General features: G+C 43.4%; 1 protein-coding gene across 2 annotated transcripts in view; it reads right to left on the minus strand.

Annotated features, from left to right (window-relative positions):
• Nucleotides 1–19444, minus strand: part of LOC137355553 (uncharacterized) — a 38606-nt gene that overhangs the window by 12561 nt on the left and 6601 nt on the right. For both annotated transcript variants that reach the window (XM_068020799.1, XM_068020798.1), the window contains exons 3-7: nucleotides 17184–17385; nucleotides 16298–16388; nucleotides 7107–7205; nucleotides 3518–6190; nucleotides 2446–2482 (exon numbers count right to left, since the gene is read on the minus strand). In XM_068020799.1, coding sequence (XP_067876900.1) covers nucleotides 2446–2482; nucleotides 3518–6190; nucleotides 7107–7205; nucleotides 16298–16388; nucleotides 17184–17385 — 3102 coding nt within the window. The remainder of the gene's footprint in view (nucleotides 1–2445; nucleotides 2483–3517; nucleotides 6191–7106; nucleotides 7206–16297; nucleotides 16389–17183; nucleotides 17386–19444) is intronic.

Consider the following 19444-nt stretch of genomic DNA (forward strand, 5'->3'; position numbering starts at 1 on the left):
GAGGAAGTGACAAAGTTGATTGATGAGGGAAGGGCTGTCGATGTCATATACATGGACTTCAGTAAGGCGTTTGATAAGGTTCCCCATGGTAGGCTGATGGAGAAAGTGAAGTCGCATGGGGTCCAGGGTGTACTAGCTAGATGGATAAAGAACTGGCTGGGCAACAGGAGAAAGAGAGTAGTAGTGGAAGGGAGTTTCTCAAAATGGAGACGTGTGACCAGTGGTGTTCCACAGGGATCCGTGCTGGGACCACTGTTGTTTGTGATATACATAAATGATTTGGAGGAAAGTATAGGTGGTCTGATTAGCAAGTTTGCAGACGACACTAAGATTGGTGGAGTAGCAGATAGTGAAGGGGACTGTCAGAGAATACAGCAGAATATAGATAGATTGGAGAGTTGGGCAGAGAAATGGCAGATGGAGTTCAATCAGGGCAAATGCGAGTTGATGCATTTTGGAAGATCCAATTCAAGAGTGAACTATACAATAAATGGAAAAGTCCTGGGGAAAATTGATGTACAGAGAGATTTGGGTGTTCAGGTCCATTGTTCCCTGAAGGTGGCAACGCAGGTCAATAGAGTGGTCAAGAAGGCATACGGCATGCTTTCCTTCATCGGACGGGGTATTGAGTACAAGAGTTTTCAGGTCATGTTACAGTTGTATAAGACTTTGGTTCGGCCACATTTGGAATACTGTGTGCAGTTCTGGTCGCCACATTACCAAAAGGATGTAGATGCTTTGGAGAGGGTGCAGAGGAGGTTCACCAGGATGTTGCTTGGTATGGAGGGCGCTAGCTATGAAGAGAGGTTGAGTAGATTAGGATTATTTTCATTAGAAAGACGGAGGTTGAGGGGGGACCTGATTGAGGTGTACAAAATCATGAGAGGTATAGACAGGGTGGATAGCAAGAAGCTTTTTCCCCAGAGTGGGGGATTCAATTACTAGGGGTCACGAGTTCAAAGTGAGAGGGGAAAAGTTTAGGGGGGATATGCGTGGGAAGTTCTTTACGCAGAGGGTGGTGGGTGCCTGGAACGCGTTGCCAGCGGAGGTGGTAGACGCGGGCACGATAGCGTCTTTTAAGATGTATCTAGACAGATACATGAATGGGCAGGAAGCAAAGAGATACAGACCCTTAGAAAATAGGCGACATGTTTAGATAGAGGATCTGGATCGGCGCAGGCTTGGAGGGCCGAAGGGCCTGTTCCTGTGCTGTAATTTTCTTTGTTATATCTTTGTTATAGGTCCACAGCTGATCCCTGGAATGACCCAGTTGCATAGAAGTTCAGGATGCCTGAGACCTTAATGGCTGCTGGTAGGGAACTGCCATGGGGGCTGTGAGGCCTCTGGTCATTGTGAATCAGAGCACCGAGACCATCTGCCTGAATAGGCACATGCCTCCTATAGCACTGGCGCTCTGTCATATGCACGTAGCTTACTCTTTGACTTTTTTTTTATTCTTTCATGGGATATGACCATCGCTGGCAAGGCCAGCATTTGTTGCCCATTCCTAATTGTCCTTGAGAAGGTGGTGGTGAGCTGCATTCTTGAACCGTTGCAGTCCATCTGGTGTGGGTACACAGTGCCGTTAGGGAGGTATTTCCAGGATTTTGATCCAACAAAAGTTAAGGAAGGCAATATATTTCCAAGTCAAGATGGTGTGTGACTTGGAGGGGAACTTGCAGGTGGTGGTGTATCCATGCATCTGCTGCCCTTGTTTTTCTAGGTGGATCCAATGTCTTGGGTAGCACCTTCCATCCCTTGTCCCCCCCCCCAACTGTGCTCCTCTAGTCTCCAGCTGTCCAGGAGGTTGCATCTTCTGTAGATCGTTCTGGCTGCTCTGGCCAACATTAGAGTAGCCTGTTCCCATCTGAACTCCCTCAGTTGGGCTTCGTACGTTCACAACGCCTTCCCGTGCCAATCCCAGCTGCCAGTGATGCCAGTGACCTCAAGTCTCTCTTCAGTTTCCTATCACTCACCGCTGAGAATTCAGCTCTTCCAGCTGCAGCAGCAGCTACACTGAGGCACATCCGAAGCAGCTCAGCTTTATTTGTTGCCTCTGCTTTAATTTAATCAGCCCATCCCATAGCCCTTATGGCACTCCACACTGCTCACATCTTCACAAACCTGTCGTTTTCCCCCCATGGCATGTTCCCCATTCCCAGCCTTTAAAAATTGGTCCCTGAAACTGACAAGCCTATTAATGAGCTCTTTGATGATCTCAACAGGAAATTAATTGGACGCGGGCGTACGATCTGTTCTCTCCCTGCTGGCTGCACTTTAAAAACAGCATCACGTTCTGGAAGCGGCGGGATCCAGTGCCGATCTCCAAGAACGCAATGTTCAAATTACGCTCGCAGCCATTCGCATCCCAAGCAAGCTTTGAAAATCCAGCCCAGTATTTCTTCCATGTAACATTATTGTGTAATAAAGTATATGTTTAATTACCTGGTTGTACCTCGTCAGGAGTGGTTTTGGTTAGTGCCTAAAACAAGAGAAACCAAAAGTTAAGTGAAATATCAAAAAAATTCTACAATAGAGGTATTATGTTTATTGACTGATTATTAATATTTTTACATTGCATGCTGACAAGTGTTGTTTTGTACCCATGTGCTGCAAGCAGTACAAGCTAAAACTGTCCCAATTTCTTTCCGATGTTCTAATGTCTAAAAGCAACACTGAGTAGAGTAACTATGTATAAGACACTTAGAATTAATTATATTGTGCAGGTAAGGGTAAACAAAAGTCATATTTGCCTACAGACAGGTCCCATAAACAGTAATGAGAAGAATAACCAGTTAATCTGTTCTTATGGTGCTGGTTGGGGAAGAAATGTCAGTCAGGACAACCCACATCTCTTGAAATAATACCACGGGATCTCTAATGTCCACCTGAATCACCAAGAAGGTGCCTCAATTTGAAGTCTCATCTGAAGTACAGTAGTTCTTATAATGCGACATCTCCACAGTACTGTACTCAATTATGTGAAGTGGAGCTTGCACCCGCAGCCTTTTGAATCAGAGGCAACAATGTTACCAACTGAGCCAGTGACACTTGGTATGTAAAAATGGAAACAGCTCCAAATAAAATCTGATTATATTCTGCTACATAAATTTACAGCAGAGTTGGGAATGAACACACAATTAGAGGAAAATGCATTCCACTAAATACTGAGGTCAGTTTGTGCAGCAATATCGTAAAAACTTTCTGACTATTTCCTTTGGTCAGTGTTTCTAAATAAATGCCAGTAATAAATGTAAATCTGTAAATCTTTCTTTTCTTTTTGAACATGTTTACACTGTCACTAGAAATCATGAAAAGAGGAAATCTTAATTTAAAATGTTCCAGCTGTGGGACCAGAGGAATTCTTCTCCCAGTACACTTTTTTTAAGTCCCAAGTTTCATGTACACAATGCTAACTGGTTAAAAGTAGAAGTCAGTAACTTTTATACAGTGGTTTTTGGTTGAATATTTGCACCGTAGTAGTGCTATTAACCCTTGCTAATAAAAATATCTTTACCTTGTTTTTTGTATTGGTGGATGGATTTTGTTCACTTTTGTTTCTTTGGTTCACACTCCGAGATGCTGACACAAATTGAGTCTTATTACTCTCTTGTTCCATGCTGGGGGAGTCCACATCCACCACAGACAAACTGCAGCCTTGGCTTTCATTAATACCATTTATCGCACAACATTCTTTTGTTTTGTCATAGCGACCAGTTTCCATGTTAACATCACTGCCATGAGAACAAGTTCCTGGCATTTCGACTCTTGAAGGTGGAAATACCAATGAAAGATATCCGTGCCTCTTTATGAAATCTTCAGGAGACTGATATTGTGGAAAGACTACTGGAATGGCTGCTAGATTTGGATCAGTTTTGGCTAATATGTTCACATCTCTAGCCACAAGGTCATAACCCAGTTCCATATCCATCTTTTCCACAGGGAAAACTGTTTCATCGGAAGTACCAGCTTCATTTAAACTTTCTCTCTCTGCAATATGACCCATTAAAGGCTGGATTGATTGCTTTACATCTGACTCCAGATTACTACTGATGCTCACACCCCCACATTCTATGTCTGTAGATATGCTCCCTCCACCTTGAATCTCTCTCTTTGTTTTATCTTCCTGTTGATGCTCATCAACATAGTCTTCCATGCTAGTGCCCGGCAACGGTAACGTTGCAGTAACATCTTCATCCGTTTTTTTAATGCTGGCCTTACACTGAATCTCTCTTCGACCTAAACCTACTTTGTTCTTTCCTTCCGTTATGTTGCTCACATTGCTTTCAATTTGGAAGTCAATGTTATCTAACGGTAACAACATGCTCGATTTTAGCTCATCAGTAATGACCAGTGGCACTTTGCTGGCTAATTCTTTCTTGTCCTTCACAACCTTTCCATTGCAATTACTATCAAAAAGCATCTGATGATCACTGACTTCAGTGGCAAGAATAACATCTTCATTCTGGGTTGGACAGACAATTGTTTGTGCAGGGTTGAGGTTTGTAACAGATAGTGATTTTTCTGTGATTTCCACCTCTTGCGCTCTGGAGATGCCACTTTCTTGGCCAAGGTGAGGTTCTGTACTACAGCCGCTTCCAGCATGTACCTTAAAAGCCGCAATGCTCCCAGACACATCAACCGTCTTGTTTGCTGAAAGCAGATTAGTTTGTGAGTAACTGAGCATTGTGTTAGGTAATGGAGCTTCTAAACACTCTGACTGCCTGGGTCTAAGGCATTGTTCTCCCAGTTCAGTTTGCCTTTGTGCAGCAGAATTATGTATCTGACCTGCACAGTCAGTTATTATGGGACTGTTGCTATGGCTATTATATAATACCTCTTGGGTCATCTGCTTTGTTTCCTGACCAGTATTATTACAATTCGCAGAACTGCACCCCTCTATATTAACATCATGCTCATTAAAGCTTTTACAAAGGTTCTGGGTAATTTTCTGATTTTCAGGGTTGCCGGCTATGCCCATTTCATCTTGGTGGACAGGTAGAGTCTCATGCTCAATCGCTATCGTTTTATCTTCCAGAAAGCATTGGTTTGGCTGCTGTTGAGGTTTAACTTGATGGTCATCTGGGTCTTTGCGAAGAATTTTGCTACTAGTCACCTCAGTCCCAGAGTTGCAAGGGTCATTCATGTCAGGCCAGTCACCATCAAAGCACTTTTGGCAAGCAGTAAAGTTTTGCAGGACATTATTTCTCACTACAATGCTTAGTTTAGCCTTATAGCTGGGTGGCTCTTGACGTTCCTCATTGACATTTCTGTGTCTATCCATTATATCAGCTTGGGAATTAAAGGTGTTCGCCACCTGATTTTTAGCAATAGTATCAAGTGACTGGTGGAGGTTGTTGGAACACAAGAGGTCAGTGGGCTGTGAACAAGTTCTATCTTTCAGATCATTTTGTGCAAGTAGATTTTTGGTCAAATTCATTTGGACAGCCAATTCTTCTCTGTTAACCTCTCTTCCAGTTAACTCTTCACTAACTACCAGAAGATTATGAGTCTTCTCTTTGCAACTGTAGTTCTTAAATGCCTCAGGTACAAGAACACATCTCTCTACATTCCAGTCAACATCTTTAGTTATTGCTATGGTGCATTCCCTTTTTACTCCCTGGCAAACTGTCAATTCTTCACTGGTGACTGGCACATCATCAGTCTTTTCCTGGTAAAGGGAATGGTGCAACAGCTCAAAGTCAGGCTCACCTTCAAAGAAACGTGTCCTTGAATTCTGTGTTTTACACTCTGACTGAGTTAGTGGCTGGTCATCTGCTGTGCTGTGAGCTATTGGGATTGGAGTACTGCAAAGCACATCCATTTCAAACTGATGGTGGTCCAGTTTGTTGCTTTTATTCTCTACTTCAGTAATGTCAGGATTTTTTTGGTCTGAGTGACAAGTCAACTCCTTTCTCTCAAGGCCTACAAGCTCTGTCCCCATTTGCATGCCTGAAAGCAATACATCACCATTGTTCCATTGTTTAACAGAGTCCTCATCTGTCTCAGTCTTCTGCTGCTCTTTCCCTGACTCCTGCGCATTTAGTTGACTTTTGTTAAAAGCAATCTGTTCCAGTGGTTGCTGTGATACCTGAACTTGGTGCTTGGCAGCAGGCAGGCAAAATCCTAAACCTTCAAGATTCATGTTCTGAGAACTATCATCGCCTTCCACATTACCATTGCTTAAGCTCTAAGTAATGAAATGCAGAAAAAATTAAATAAGGACATGTCTAAGTATGACTGAATGCATTTACTTACATATCATAGCTGGCATACAAGACGGTTTTCGATGTCTGTTACTGAGCTTCTGAAGTACAAGCGAGTGACAGTGCAGTTTATTTGCCATGTACACAAAAGGAATAAGATGTACATACTACATATGTAATTTACAGGAATATCACCGTCAAAAAATAAAGGTTGCTGAGTTCCTTGTACAGTATAAGCTGTAACATTAAACTATAGAAAAAAATACAAGAATCTGTGGCAGGTCAATGGTACAACATACTGGTGCACCAGTGTGCCAAGATATGGAGTGATAGCTGATTATTGGACCCTTAGGTTGTGCATGCCCCATTGGCTGGCAAGTGCAGTGCCTGGTGTGTTGTCAAGCCATGCAGACCAGGTACCACTCAGGTTCAATTCTTGATCTCTGCTGACTTTGCTGATCTCTGCTGACTTTGCTGATCTCAGCCAAGGCAATGGAAGGCACGTAATTATTGGTTTCAAAGTCCTGCAGCCTAGCGAGAGGGAAAATCTTCCAACAGCTAGGCTGTAACTCCCAATGTAGACTGTGCATATACAGATGTTCGAAGACAAGAACAGGCACAGCCTACTGCCATTTCCTATATAAAAAAATAGCCATTTGGATAAAACACAGGAGGGGAAATTGGTACCAATTAGATGACATCACAGTGCAAAACAGCCTCGTTAGAAGAGGAAAGGGAGAGAAAAGCACTGTACATGCTGATCAAAACAGTAACAACGGAGATGGAGATGTATACACTGGTATGATTTACATGGTAGTTCTTTAAAATACTTCTAAAGCAAAAACAATTGTGATTATGCAGCAACTATTGTATTGTAGCAACTTGACTACAGCATATTACCACTTTGTCGGTGTTCTCCATATCATGCCTCACAGAGTTACTGCGGGAAAGTCGATTTTTCGGCTTTGCAAAGACAGGAACATATTTTCCCACTGAATTCTACTGGGACAAAGTACAAAACTAGGTGAAATAAAACTGAAATTGCATTTGTTTGGGATTTTTTTTACATTTTTATATTCTACATAATGGAACACATGATATTATTGCAGACAACACTGGCAAAACAATTATTTGATCTATAATTAACCTTGTTGACTGACACACTGATGTCACTAAGTACCAATTCACTGCAGTGCAAACCTACACTGAAGTGCATCCAGCAGACATGGAGCAAAGTTTTCCTCCTGAACTATTTACAGAATTTAGTGTCCTAATATAGGAACAACGTCCCTTCAGATATAAGTGTGATGAACTGAACAATAAACAAGTACCCACATACAGACAATCCAATCATTTAACTATACATTTGGAATTTAAAATAGTTATTTTGAAAGTGAATATTTGCAACAACCACTATAGGAAATAAGCTCAAAGTAGCAGTAGAAACAGATAAAAAGTCCATTTAAATTTTATATTGATCTTGTTCTGTATTTTTTAATGAAATTTAACCTTTAAAGGAAAATATCTCACTTCAAGTAAATTAGTTCTGGGTAGTTTTGTTCCTTAAACCTGTACGGACTGGGAACTGGATTGAGACTGCATAAACACATCTCATGTAAAATGTTACATCAATCTTAAAAGTCATTACAATTACCCTTAAAAAATGTCAGGAGCTCCTACCAGAAATTCCCCCGAGATTGACCACGTTTCAATATCCAGTTGACAAATTCTGTATATCTGTGCATGTGACAGACTTACACCATGGAAGTTGAAGTTTTCAACGCGGTGAAATTATGATACTCAGATTGTACTGTGACTCAGGCAGGACATTTACACCTAACTGTGAGGCATGAATAGTGGGGGAAAATTGAGCCATGCTGTGGTTCGGAGGGGGATCAGCAAGGAATGTTTATGTAATGTTTTGGTCCTGGCCTCAGTCATCTCAGCCAGAGTCAGTCAGTTACTCAAGTCTCACCATAGGGAATAGCCACCTGTTCAGGTCTTGATCTTTGCATTCTTGACATTGTGGGAAAAATCTCCCTTGCCACTGTTACATTGATAACAACTTGAGCAATAACTACACACCCATCTTGGAAAGTCAGGGGAAGAAAAATATCTTTTATATTATGGAAATGACTGAGGAAAGGAAAGTTGCGAGGAAAAGGAATAATAATTTGCATCTTAAGCAAATACTGCATACCCACCATGGGAGGTAGAATAAAAAAACATATTTAATAATGTATTAAGTGAGAATAAAAGGATTTGGTTAGAGAATTACAAAGGATGGGGTGAAAAGGGACAAATAAACAGTAATTTAATTATAAAAGAGCTTTTCTCTTCCTTAACTTTGCATGGCAGATCTGTAGTAGAAACATAGAAAATAGGAGCAGGAGTAGACCATTGGGCCTTCGAGCCTGCTTCGTCATTCATTATGATCATGGCTGATCATCCAACTCAGTAACCTGTTCCCGCTTTCCCCCCAAATCCTTTGATCCCTTTCGCCCCAAGAGCTATATCTAACTCCCTCTTGAAAATATACAATGTTTTGGCCTCAACTGCTTTCAGTGGTAGCGAATTCTACAGGCTCACCACTCTCTGGGTGAGAAATTTCTCCTCATCTCAGTCCTGAAAGGCTTACCCCGTATCCTTAGACTATGACCCCTAGTTCTGAACTCCCCCACCATCGGGAACATCCTTCCTGCATCTACCCTGTCAAGTCCTGTTAGAATATTATAGGTTTCTACGAGATTCCCCCTTGACTCTTCTGAACTCCAGTGAATATAATCCTAACCAACTCAATCTCTCCTCATCTTGTCATCCCAGGAATCAGTCTGGTAAACCTTCACTGCACTCCCTCTATAGCAAGAACATCCTTCCTCAGATAAGGAGACCAAAACTGCACACAATATTCCAGGTGTGGCCTCACCAAGGCCCTGTATAATTGCAGCAAGACATCCCTGCTCCTGTACTCGAATTCTCTCGCCTGTTGCACCTGCATGCTTACCTTCAGCGACTGGTGTATGAGAACACCCAGGTCTCGTTGCATATTCCCCTCTCTCAATTTATAGCTGTTCAGATAATAAACTGCCTTCCTGTTTTTGCTACCAAAGTGGATAATCTCACATTTATCCACATTAAACTGCATCTGCGATGCATTTGCACACTCACTCAACTTGTCCAAATCACCCTGAAGCCTCTCTGCATCCTCCTCACAACTCACCCTCCCACCCAGTTTTGCGTCATCTGTAAATTTGGAGATATTACATTTAGTTCCCTCATCTAAATCATTTATATTGTGAATAGCTGGGGTTCTAGCACCGATCCCTTCGGTACCCCATTAGTCACTGCCTGCCATTCGGAAAAAGACCAATTTTCTATCCAACGCAATACACTACCTCCAATCCCATGCGCTTTAATTTTACACGCTAACCTCTTATGTGGGACTTTGTCGAAAGCCTTCTGAAAGTCCAAATAAACCACATCCACTGGCACCCCCTCATCAACTCTACTAGTTACATCCTCGAAGAATTCTAGTAGATTTGTCAAACATGATTTCCCTTTTGTAAATCTATGCTGACTGTCCGTTTCTACCACAGTTCTCCAACTGCTCTGCTATAAAATGTTTGATAATGAATTCTAGAATTTTCCCCACTACCGTCGTCAGGCTGACTGGTCTTTAATTCCCTGTTTTCTCTCTACTTCCCTTTTTAAATAGTGGGGTGACATTAGCGACCCTCCAATCTGTAGGAACTGTTCCAGAGTCTATAGAATCTTGAAAGATGACCACCAATGCATCCACTATTTCTAGGGCCACTTCCTTAAGTACTCTGGGATGTAGATTATCAGGGGATTTATTGGCCTTCAATCCTATCAATTTCCCCAACACCATTTCTCTACTAATATTGATTTCCTTCGGTTCCTCCCTCTCACTACACCCTGTGTTCCCCAACATTTCTGGTATGTTATTTGTGTCCTCCTTTGTGAAGACAAAACCAAAGTATGCATTTAGTTGGTCAGCCATTTTTTGTTCCCCATAATAAATTCCCCTGTTTCTGACTGTAAGGGACCTACATTTGTCTTCACCAATCTTTTTCTCTTCACATACCTAAAGAAACTTCTACAGTCAGTTTTTATGTTCCCCGCAAGCTTACTCTCCTACTCTATTTTCCCCTTCTTAATCAATCCCTTGGTAATCCATTGCTGAATTCTAAACTGCTCCCAATCCTCAGGTCTGTTGTTTTTTCTGGTGAATTTGTCTGCCTCTTCCTTGGATCTAATGCTATCTCTAATTTCCCTTGTAAGCCATGGTCTGGCTACCTTTCCCATTTTACTTTTGCGCCGAACAGGAATAAACAATTGTTGCAGTTCATCCATGCGCTCTTTGAATGTTTGCCATTGCCTAGCCACCGTCATCCCTTTAAGTAACGTTTCCCAATCCATCATAGCCAACTAGCTGAAGCTAACACTGGTGTAGCATGCTGAAGGGAGGTTTGACCTATGTCAAGTATTCAATGACTAGCAGATGAACAAGTGATCTTTCCTCATGGTTAGTTACCTGGACCCAAGTTTAATAAAATGGCAGATAATAGTATTATAAATATATATCCGTAACACCTATATCTAAGGCATTTAATTGTTTTACCTCATCAGTGAACTGTTATATTGCTACATTTGCTGTACTGCATTACAATGATTAGCTAACCACTGTTGGTTTAGGCTACATTCCACATCCTATAATACACTGAGTAATATTGTTGGAGGTAAACTAGTGACCTCTCTTAATCATATATAACAATTTTTAGGAAAATCTTTGTTTCTATTGTTCTGAGGATTTTTTTTTCTATTGAAACTTAGAATTCTGTGTTTTTAAACACTGCAAATGGATTTCAGTTGACATTAAGACACCTGCAAATAGTTGAACTTTATGGATGTTTTGAAAGGAAGTTCAACTAAAGCTGAACTGGTAAACAGGACTGGAATGCAGGTAATATCAAGGAAACCAGCAAGGGGTTGACCCTCTGTTATGACATGAGACAATTTATGACTGGGCATGTGACTTGTTTATGGAAGGTTTTGGTTTCAGTTTTGAACTTTAAAAGCCAGTGAGTTTGGACAAAAATCAGGCATTTGAAATTTGATTTTGACCTGCCTGGAGATCAGAAGAAGACCCAGAAAAAGTATTACCACTCTGTAAAGGAATCCTGCATCTCTTGAGAAGAAACCCTGTATTTCAAATGTGGCAGATTCCTATTGCCTCCTGCCTCTGAAGAATCCCTGCATCAAGCCATACGGTTGCCTCCTGGGTTTAAGAAATCCTGAATAATGGAAGAAACTTTTTACTGCTATACTGCTGCTGTAAGATCTAAGAAGATCCTTGTTGCTGCACACCTGATGGAAGACCTTATGTGCAGCCTTCTACGGTTGAAGTTCGTTGGACGCCTACACATCACAGACTGTGAAAGACTTTGAGTGGCGTCTGACTATTTGACTTTGGGATACCTCACTAAACCAAAGAACTTCCTTCCGGATCATGCCAAAGTTTTTATTATTCCTTTCATTCCTATGAAACAGCTGTAAACAAAAATCCTTTTTTTTCCCCGGTTAACCAGTTTTTGGATGTATGTGCATGTGCATGAGGGTTAGGCTAACAGGGGTAGGTGGAAATGTGGAGTAATCAGTTTAGCCATGAACTTATTGAATGGCGGAACAGGCTCGAGGGGTTGAGTGGCCTACTCCTGCCCCTAATTCGTATGTTCATAAATGAATAATGGCCACTTGGACAATGCACTGGATGGTTGTTGATGCCGGTAAAACTCTTATCTCAGCAAAAAAAAATCAGCATCTTTAGAAGAAGTGTTAGAGGCAGGAACCCTCACAACATTTAAGAAGTATTTAGATGAGCACTTGAAACGCCATAGCATACAAGGCTATGGTCCAAGTGCTGGAAAATAGGATTAGAATAGTTAGGTGCTTGATGGCCGGCACAGACACGATGGGCTGAAGGCCCGTTTCCGTGCTGTATAACTCAATGGAATCTATGACTCTTATCCGATGCATTAACAAAAAACTTTGTTTCTTCCTTTCAGGTGTTAAGAAAGCGCTAGCAGCTGATGGGGACTAATGCCCCTCCAGATCCTTCTTCATCTTCTCTTCCCTCTGACCCCACCCCTTCTGATCTGACCCCTTGCTGTGTATTCACTATACCCTCTGACCTTCCCCTCTCTGATGCTGAATGTTCTGTACTCAGCAAAGGACTCAGTTTTATCCCCTTACGCCCCCACCTCAATGAATTTCACGCTCAGCATGACGTTGAGCTCTTCTTTCATTGCCTTCACCTCCGGGCTCACTTCATTAACCAGGAGTCCTCCCCCCCGACCAGCAGACCCATTCACCCGCCTCCAGTATTCTCCCTCTGCCTGGACCCCCTCCCTCTGGCCTCTTATCCGCTCTTGATCTTTTCAATGAAAACTGTCGGTGAGACATCGACCATCTCAATTTCTCTGCCCCTGACTCACTTTAACCTGTCCCCCTCTGAACCTGCCGCACTCCATTCTCTTGGATCTAACCCTGACATTGTCATTAAACCTGCAGACAAGGGCGGTGCTGTTGTTGTTTGGCATTCCTGCCTCTACCTTGCAGAGGCTCAGCGCCAACTCTCAGGCACTTCTTCCTACTTCCCCCTGGACCATGACCCTACTACCAAACATCAAGCTACTGTCCACAGGACTGTCACTGACCTCGTCTCGTCTGGAGACCTTCCCTCGACAGCTTCTAATCTCTCATTCCCGCAACCCCGGACAGCCCGCTTCTACCTCCTTCCCAAAATCCACAAACAGGAATGTCCTGGCAGACCCATTGTTTCAGCCTGTTCTTGCCCCACTGAACTTACTTCTTCCTATCTTGACTCCATCTTTTGTCCCCTGGTCCAGTCTCTTCCCACCTACATCCGTGACTCTTCTGACACCCTACATCATTTTGACAATTTCCAGCTCCCTTGCCCTAACCGCCTCCTCTTCACTATGGATGTCCAATCTCTCTACACCTCCATCCCCAACCAGGACGGTTTGAGGGCTCTCCGCTTCTTCCTTGACCAGGGGCCCAACCAGTCTCCATCCACCATCCTCCGCCTGGCTGACCTTGTTCTCACATTGAACAACTTCTCCTTCAGCTCCACTCACTTCCTTCAAGTAAAACGTGTTGCTATGGGTACCCGCATGGGTCCTAGTTATGCCTGTCTTTTTGTGGGATATGTCGAACATTCCTTGTTCCAGTCCTACCCAGGCCCCTTCTCCCAACTTTTTTTCTGGTACATTGATAACTGTATCGGTGTCGTTTCCGGCTCCCACCCGGAACTAGAAAACGTTATCAACTTTGCTTCTAATTTCCACCCTTCTCTCACCTTTACATGGTCCATCTCCGACACTTCCCTTCCCTTCCTCGACTTCTCTGTCTCCATCTCTGGGGATAGGCTGTCTACTAATTTCATTATAAGCCCACCGACTCCCACAGCTACCTCGACTACACTTCTTCACACCCTGCCTCCTGTAACGACTCCATTCCATTCTCCCAGTTTTTCCGTCTCCGATGCATCTGCTCTGATGATGCAACCTTCCACGACGGCGCTTCTGATATGTCTTCCTTTTTCCTCAACCGAGGTTTCCCTCCCAGTGGTTGACAAGGCCCTCAACCGTGTCCGGTCCATTTCCAGCACCTCTACCCTCACCCCTTCCCCTCCCTCCCAGAACCGTGACAAGGTTCCCCTTGTCCTCACTTTCCATCCCACCAACCTCCACATCCAAAGGATCATCCTCCGCCATTTCCACCACGTCCAGCGTGATGCCACTACCAAACGCATCTTCCCCTCCCTTCCCCTGTTGGCATTCCGAAGGGATCATTCCCTCCATGACACCCTAGTCCATTCCTCCATTACCCCCACCACCTCGTCCCCTTCCCACGGCACCTCCCCTTGCAATTGCAGGAGGTGTAATACCTGCCCATTTACTTCCTCTCTCCTCACTATCCAAGGCCCCAAACACTCCTTTCAAGTGAAGCGGCAATTTACTTGTACTTCTTTCAATGTAGTATATTGTATTTGCTGCAAACAACGTGGTCTCCTCTACACTGGGGACCAAACGCAGATTGGGTGACCGCTTTGCGGAACGTCTCCGCTCAGTCCGAAAGCATGACCCGGAGCTTCCAGTTTCTGGCCATTTCAACACCTTCCCCCTGTTCTCATGCCCACATCTCTGTCATGGGATCGCTGCAGTGTTCCAGCAAACATCAATGCAAGCTTGAGGAACAGCACCTCATTTACCAATTAGGCACGCTACAGCCTGCCAGACTCACACGGTACTCCAGATGTGGTCTCACCAATGCCCTGTATAGCTGAAGCATAACATTCCTACTTTTGTATTCAATTCCCCTCGCGATAAACGATAACATTCTATTAGCTTTCCTAATTATGTGTTTTACCTGCATACTAAACTTTTGCGATTCATGCACTAGGACACCCAGATCCCTCTGCAACTTAGAGCTCTGCAATCTCTCCTCATTTAGATAATGCTTCTTCTTTAGTCTTCCTGCCAAAGTGGACAACTTCCCACTTTCCCACATTATACTCCATTTGCCAGGTCTTTGCCCACTCACTTAATCTATCTATATCCCTTTGTCGCCTCATGTCCTCTTCACAAGTTACTTTCCTCCCTATCTTTGTGTCATCAGCAAATTTAGCTATCATACCTTCGGTCTCTTCATCTATGTCATTTATATAAATTGTAAGTATGCAGTATACTCAACCATGAACATGAGCGGCAGCAGTTTTTGCAGCAACTTGCCCGTATTTGCAAGCAGATCTTAGTTGCAAGAGACGAGGTTAGTTCCGCAACGTTTTACAAATGAATTTCAAGTTTCTCATATATGAACCAATTCCCTTTCAACATAATCCAATGGCAGTGTACACACAGAACTATCACCATGCAGTGGTCAGATCTAGTACTGTCAGAACACACAAAGATAAAGACAACCCAGCCTTTTTTTGTTAAGGCTGCGTTTGCTGACAACACTACCACTAGGTGGCACATGCGCAAATGCAGCATGTGCCACTAAAACGTCAGTCTGCGACTTCAGGCAGCTACCAGGACTAAAGATGGCACTGTTCAAATAATCACACGAATGCAACCTGACCGAAACATATGGCAGCACACAATGGCGGGAGGGAGAAAGCGGGCAGCGGACGGGGAGCGGAGCAGGCTGCTGAAAGGGGGGGGGGGTAGCGGAGCGGGCCGGGGAGGGGGCAAGCGTGTGGGCCGGGGGGGAGCGGAGTGGAGCGGCTGAAAGAGCAGAGCGGCCGGAGAGAGCAGCGGGGGTGGGGGGGGAGCAGAGTGGCTGGACAGAGCAGAGCGGCCGGACAGAGTGCAGCGGCCAGAGAGAGCAGTGGGGGGGAGCGGAGCGGCCGAAAGAGCGGAGCAGCGAGGGGGGGAGCAGAGTGGCCGGAGAGAGCAGCAGGCGGTGGGGGGGGGGGGGGGGGTTGCAGAGCGGCCAGACAGAGCGGAGCAGCCAGAGAGAGAGCAGCGAGGGAGGGGAGCGGAGCGGCTGGAGACAGCTGCGGGGGGCGGGGGAGCGAAGCGGCCGAAGCGATCAGCGAGGGGGCGGAGTGGAGCAGCCGGAGAGAGCAGCGAGGGGGGAGCGGAGCGGCTGAAAGATAGGAGCAGCCGCAGCGAACAGCAAGGGGCAGAGCGGAGCTTGACGAATGGGTGAATACGATAGCGTTGCATTGCTGTACGCGTAAAGCGCATGCGCAGAGGCTGACCAGGCGCGTTGCCCGAAGGTGCACATGTCACGCGATGATGTCATCGGCGCATGCGCTAACCCGTCCTGGCAAGTCACAACGCAGCGCGCGCACAGAGAGCAGCAGCCCATCTGCGCAAGTGCACACCTTGGCGCAGCCTGATGACGTCAGTGGCCGGCTGCGTTGTCAGGAATCACTTTGTTTTGTCAAATAGGTGGTATATTTGGACTCAGGATCAAGTAAAGTCAGAAAAATTGAAATCCTGTGAAAAATATGTTCAAACCCATGAGGTACACTAACAAACCTGAGAAAGTGGAAACAAGAAATGTTCTCCATCCTGGGATCCATTTGCTCTGCAGCCTTTTCCCTCTACCTCTTGTGGAATCAGACCAGTTCTAAAACAAGGAAACCACAGTGAATGTGATTCAAATTACAAACGCACAACACAAGGAACAGGCCAGAAAACTGTAACATAAAGCCAGTCTTTTACCAGCATTACTCATCTGTTTCTACTTAAGACACAATTACAATGGAAAAAGGACCAATTGCTGCACAGATAGCAAAAGGTGCTAGTAGTGAGTTAAGCATTCAGTGTATCCTAAGTAACCATTTTCTTCCCATTTAAATCATGATACGTGGCAGAGCTACTGAGTTAATTGCATCTGCTTGAATAGGACCACTCCGCTGTGAGATTATGCTGTGTTTATCGAGCAAATTAATTCTTCTTTACAAATTTACCTGCTTCTATGATCAAGTGACAACTTTAAAACGGCTTCACTAACAATACATTTGTCTTAATATTAGCAGCCATTCAGGGCTCAAAACAAAGGATCGTAATTGAGGTGGCAGACACTAGTAGAGGTGGTAGACACTAGTTTAGCGAGCCATTCAGGGTTCAAAATAAAGGACGGTAATTGAGGTGGCAGACCCTGATTGAGGTGGTATGTTAAAGTAAGACTTCACCTACCCAGCAGCTGCTTTTTAATCCTTTATCCAAACTGATATAATTAAGGAAATCAACATCGTGCCATGCCTTAGATTGCTTTGTTTTGTCACAAGTACTCAGAAACAGAATAGCATACAATGTCCCAGTGAATAGCTATATTTAGTTCATTGTTAGGTTGATTTTGCGGCTTATCACATGAAGTCGATATACAAGGAGAGAGATATCACACAGAAGACTTCTTTACCTTTGCTCTGTGCATTCCATACTGTGACTTCTGCTTTCTAGTTCTTCCCCCTCTGTAGGTTTAATTGTAATATCCGCCATTCCTTGCTCTTCTGTCATGGTCTTGCATTCTGTTTCTACTGTGTCTGTATTTTGTTCCTCACCAGGCTGCAAACGTTTCTTTCTCACCTTCTTTTCAACAGGTAACAATGCTCCATCCTCCTCTATATCAGTAAGGAATGATAAAAACAAGTTACTCTTAAGTGAACGCTCACCACACTCAATAATAGAATGTAAGAAATACCCCGTAAATTAACTGAAGGGTGTTCTCAAAATGGAGATTTAAAAGTGGTCACACAAAAGGGAGTCAGTAGTTAAAGTGAATGTTGGGAAATCAGAACAAATGAAAACCATGAGATGCTTATTAGAACATAATTTTGCTTGTGATAAGAGGCTAACATTGAGTACAGAGCCCAGGAATAGCTTGTTAGTGGGATATAAACACGCCATTCATTACCTGGTCCTGTGTAGGACCATTTGTTAAAGAAAGATTGAAAAGTTAGGAGAGTAAAAATGGTTATTTCTATGCCTAGGTACCTCTGTCACATTAACTTTGACATTTTCCAGAATATTTACTGGACTGTAACAAATGACTAACACCCAAAGAGTGTGTCATGCAGATTGGTCAAGTGCATGGAAATGAGTTTTTTTTTAAATTTAGGGTCCATCAGAATGTTTGGCACACCTCTCAGTAGATTCTCTTTGCTTTATAGTCTTCTATAGTAACCTTTATCTAACAGATGTCGAAGGGTACCTTTACACGTAAAAAGTATACTCAGGACAGAGAGAAAGAGGTTATAAAAATCACATTATATGGCTATCCAAGCCAGTGCAGACAGTTAAGAGCGTTGTTAACTGTACAAGTTGTCCGAGATCTGCTAGCACAGACACAATCACTCGTGTTTGAAGTAAGTTCAGCCAGAACAGAGGATCTAAGTGGAAAAGATAACCCTGTCACTGAAGGTGCTCATCAACTTGACATTCCAGAAGCTAACAATGTCAACCCAGGGGAGAAGAACATCAACACAACCATGCCGTTCATATGGACAAGGTCATATAAGCTCTGGAAACATTGCTAACCACCTGCACATGACTTTAATCAATAGACAAGTTATCCAAAGGTGTTAACTTGTAAACTAAACTGTTTACTCCCAAAGCAGTCTGAGACATTGATTTCAACTATAATTTTATAATCAGCAATTCCGATAATGTTGAATGACAGTGACATTACAAAACTTTCTTTACAACCTGTCATTTATGTAACTATCTATTAATTGTTATCTAAATTGCTAGACAACCCTGTCTATAATTATTTATATCTATTAGTTGTTTGTAAACTCGGTGCTTAATTTGAAGTAATGATACTTGTGATTTTAGTAGACAATAAATAGCTGTTAGTGCGGGAAGAGGCCCTTAATTGGGGTTAATTGTCCACTAATTGCTCACACAGGTGGGATTAGATTGGGCGGCTAGTTTTATTTTCGGCCAAGGCAGACACGATGGGCTGAATGGCCTCCTTCTGTGCGGTAATTTTTCCTTGGTTCTATGGTTCTCTGATGACTTGATATGAAACGGTTAATTCATTCACTTAGTAGATTGTGGACATCCTAACTGAGGGTGGGTAAGGTAAACTCAAATTCAACCCGAAATGAGTGATGTCAGACAGTTTGGCAAGCCAACTTTGTCATCACTCGGTCTTAGACCTAAGCTGGATGGTAAAACAGACAGTTCCAGGGCGAGCAGTAAGTGAGGGGACGAAGGATCCATCTGGTTCCTTGACATATATTTGTCGGGATACTGAAACCCAGTGTTTTTACAAGCCATAGGATAATATACCTCACAACTCCCCTGGGATCATCCTCTCAAATAGGTGGGAAAATTGATAAGTTTATGATAAACAAATATATACTGTAGCATTATCAGGATCAAACACACAACATACTACTTAGCTCATAGAAAACTATGAACTTTGCAATTTGTGCACAGATGACTATACACTGATTACACTCAAGCTAGAACATTGAGAACTGTTACTGCACTATCTAGATTCAAACACCACAGCTCCAGAGAAAGAAAGAACATTTTACAGCGGACAGTGCTTTGAATTGTGGATTTAATTAACAGACTAACACTGGAAAGCTAACTGTACCCACTGGTTTTTAATTTGGGCAGCTAACATGCATTTAAAACTTATTGAGCACTTTTCTGAAGGGCATTTTCTCA

The sequence above is a fragment of the Heterodontus francisci genome, chromosome 43 (genome assembly GCF_036365525.1).
Source record: "Heterodontus francisci isolate sHetFra1 chromosome 43, sHetFra1.hap1, whole genome shotgun sequence".
Taxonomy (NCBI): domain Eukaryota; kingdom Metazoa; phylum Chordata; class Chondrichthyes; order Heterodontiformes; family Heterodontidae; genus Heterodontus; species Heterodontus francisci.